The following is a 1665-nucleotide window of genomic DNA, read 5'->3' on the forward strand; positions in this document are numbered from 1 at the left end:
CAGCAACCCCCCCCCCCCCCCGAATTCATGGCCTCTCATGGGTTGTTTGATCGCTTTAGGAAGAGGACTGGTATTCACTTAGTTGTCAGGCATGGAGAGGTGGCCAGTTCTAACAAGAAAGCAGCAGACAAATTCCTCAAGAAGTATGAGGAATTGATTTCCAGAGAAGACAACATTCCTCAGCAAGTGTTTAACTATGATGAAAATGCCCTTTTCTGGAAGAAAATGCGCCGTTGTACATATATCACATTAGAAAAAAAGAAATTTCCTGGCAATAAACCGATGAAGGACAGACTTACCCTCGCATTTTGTGCAAATGCCAGCGGGACTTAAGAATTAAGCCCCTACTGTTGTACCACTTAGAAAATCCTCGTGCCTTCAAGGCACAAAATATCAAGAAGGATATTCTCTAGGTATTTTGGAGGTCTAATGGCAAGGCCTGGGTCACGAGGGCCATATTTATTGAGTGGGTAAACGTCTGCTTTGGTCCTGCTGCCAAGAAATTTTTAGAATAGAACAATCTTCCTCTAAAATGTCTCCTAGTACTGGGCAATGCCCTTGCTCATCCTCCTGGCCTCAAGGCCAACATACATTCGGACTTCTCCTTCATCAAGGTTCTCTGTCTGCCACCGAACACCACCCCTCTCCTCCAACCTATGGACCAGCAAGTGATTGCCAACTTCAAGAAGCGTTACACGAAACATCTGTTCCGAAGATGCTTCAAAGTGACCGAAAGCACTCAACTCACCCTCCGTGATTTTTGGAACGGGCATTTTGACATCGTTCAATGCCTGAAGAGAATCGATAAAGCTTGGAATGAGGTTTCACGGCACACCTTGAACTTTTCATGGAAGAAACTGTGGCCTCCTGTTGTGGCAGAACGCGAATTCGAAGGTTTCGAACCCTCAACCGAAAATGAGGCCGTTAATGATCTTGCCCTTAAGGGTTATGTTAAGGAAATCATTTCAATCGGGAGGTCCGTGGGACTTGTCGATGAGGCTGACATCGATAACCTTATCGAGGAGCACAAGGAGGAGCTCACGACTGAAGACTTGAAGAAGTTGGGCAGTGCAGTTGACTATCATTCAAGAGGGGCAGCACTCTTGTAGTAGCGAGGACGGGGGGGGGGGGGGGAGACAGAAGAAACGGCATCGGCAGAAACAAGGGAAGCTATCGGTTTAAAAAAAAAAAAATACACCCAGAAAAACTTCACGAGTCATTTTAGAATTATTTTGAGTAGTCGTCAGAAAAAGGCTTCTTTGGATAGATATTTTTTCAATTAAGGCGTGTCAGAAATTAAAGATGATATGAGTGATTCTAGTAAAAAAAGCTAAAACAGAGTAAAGCTAAGATGGAGAAGTGCTACTGTATAAAATTAAGTTCTAGAAAAAAAAAATTCATAAAAAAATTTCAAAAAACAGAAATAATAAAAAAAAACAATTCTAACTTTAAGTGTTTAATAAAAATAAATATATTATTAAGTGTAACATAATTAGCATTGATACGTTTTTATATCTGCCGTCTCCTCCCCTCTTTGCCCCCACCCACAACCAGCTCAAGTCACGTCACTCCAAAGGTGAATAAAATTTCATTTCTCCTTTACAGTAGATTATATATTCTTTTATTTATAATGCTGTTTAATTATATACTCTACATGTATATTAT

The 1665-nt window shown here is 41.1% G+C and overlaps 1 protein-coding gene across 1 annotated transcript; it reads left to right on the top strand.

The window, feature by feature from the left end:
• The first annotated feature begins 27 nt into the window (after nucleotides 1-27).
• On the top strand, nucleotides 28-1109 carry LOC137656234 (tigger transposable element-derived protein 1-like). The gene is made up of 2 exons (XM_068390403.1): nucleotides 28-235; nucleotides 544-1109. Exons 1-2 carry the CDS (start codon nucleotides 28-30, stop codon nucleotides 1107-1109), a joined length of 774 nt encoding a protein of 257 aa, XP_068246504.1.
• Nucleotides 1110-1665: the final 556 nt, after the last annotated feature.

This window comes from Palaemon carinicauda, chromosome 17, assembly GCF_036898095.1.
Source record: "Palaemon carinicauda isolate YSFRI2023 chromosome 17, ASM3689809v2, whole genome shotgun sequence".
Lineage (NCBI taxonomy): Eukaryota > Metazoa > Arthropoda > Malacostraca > Decapoda > Palaemonidae > Palaemon > Palaemon carinicauda.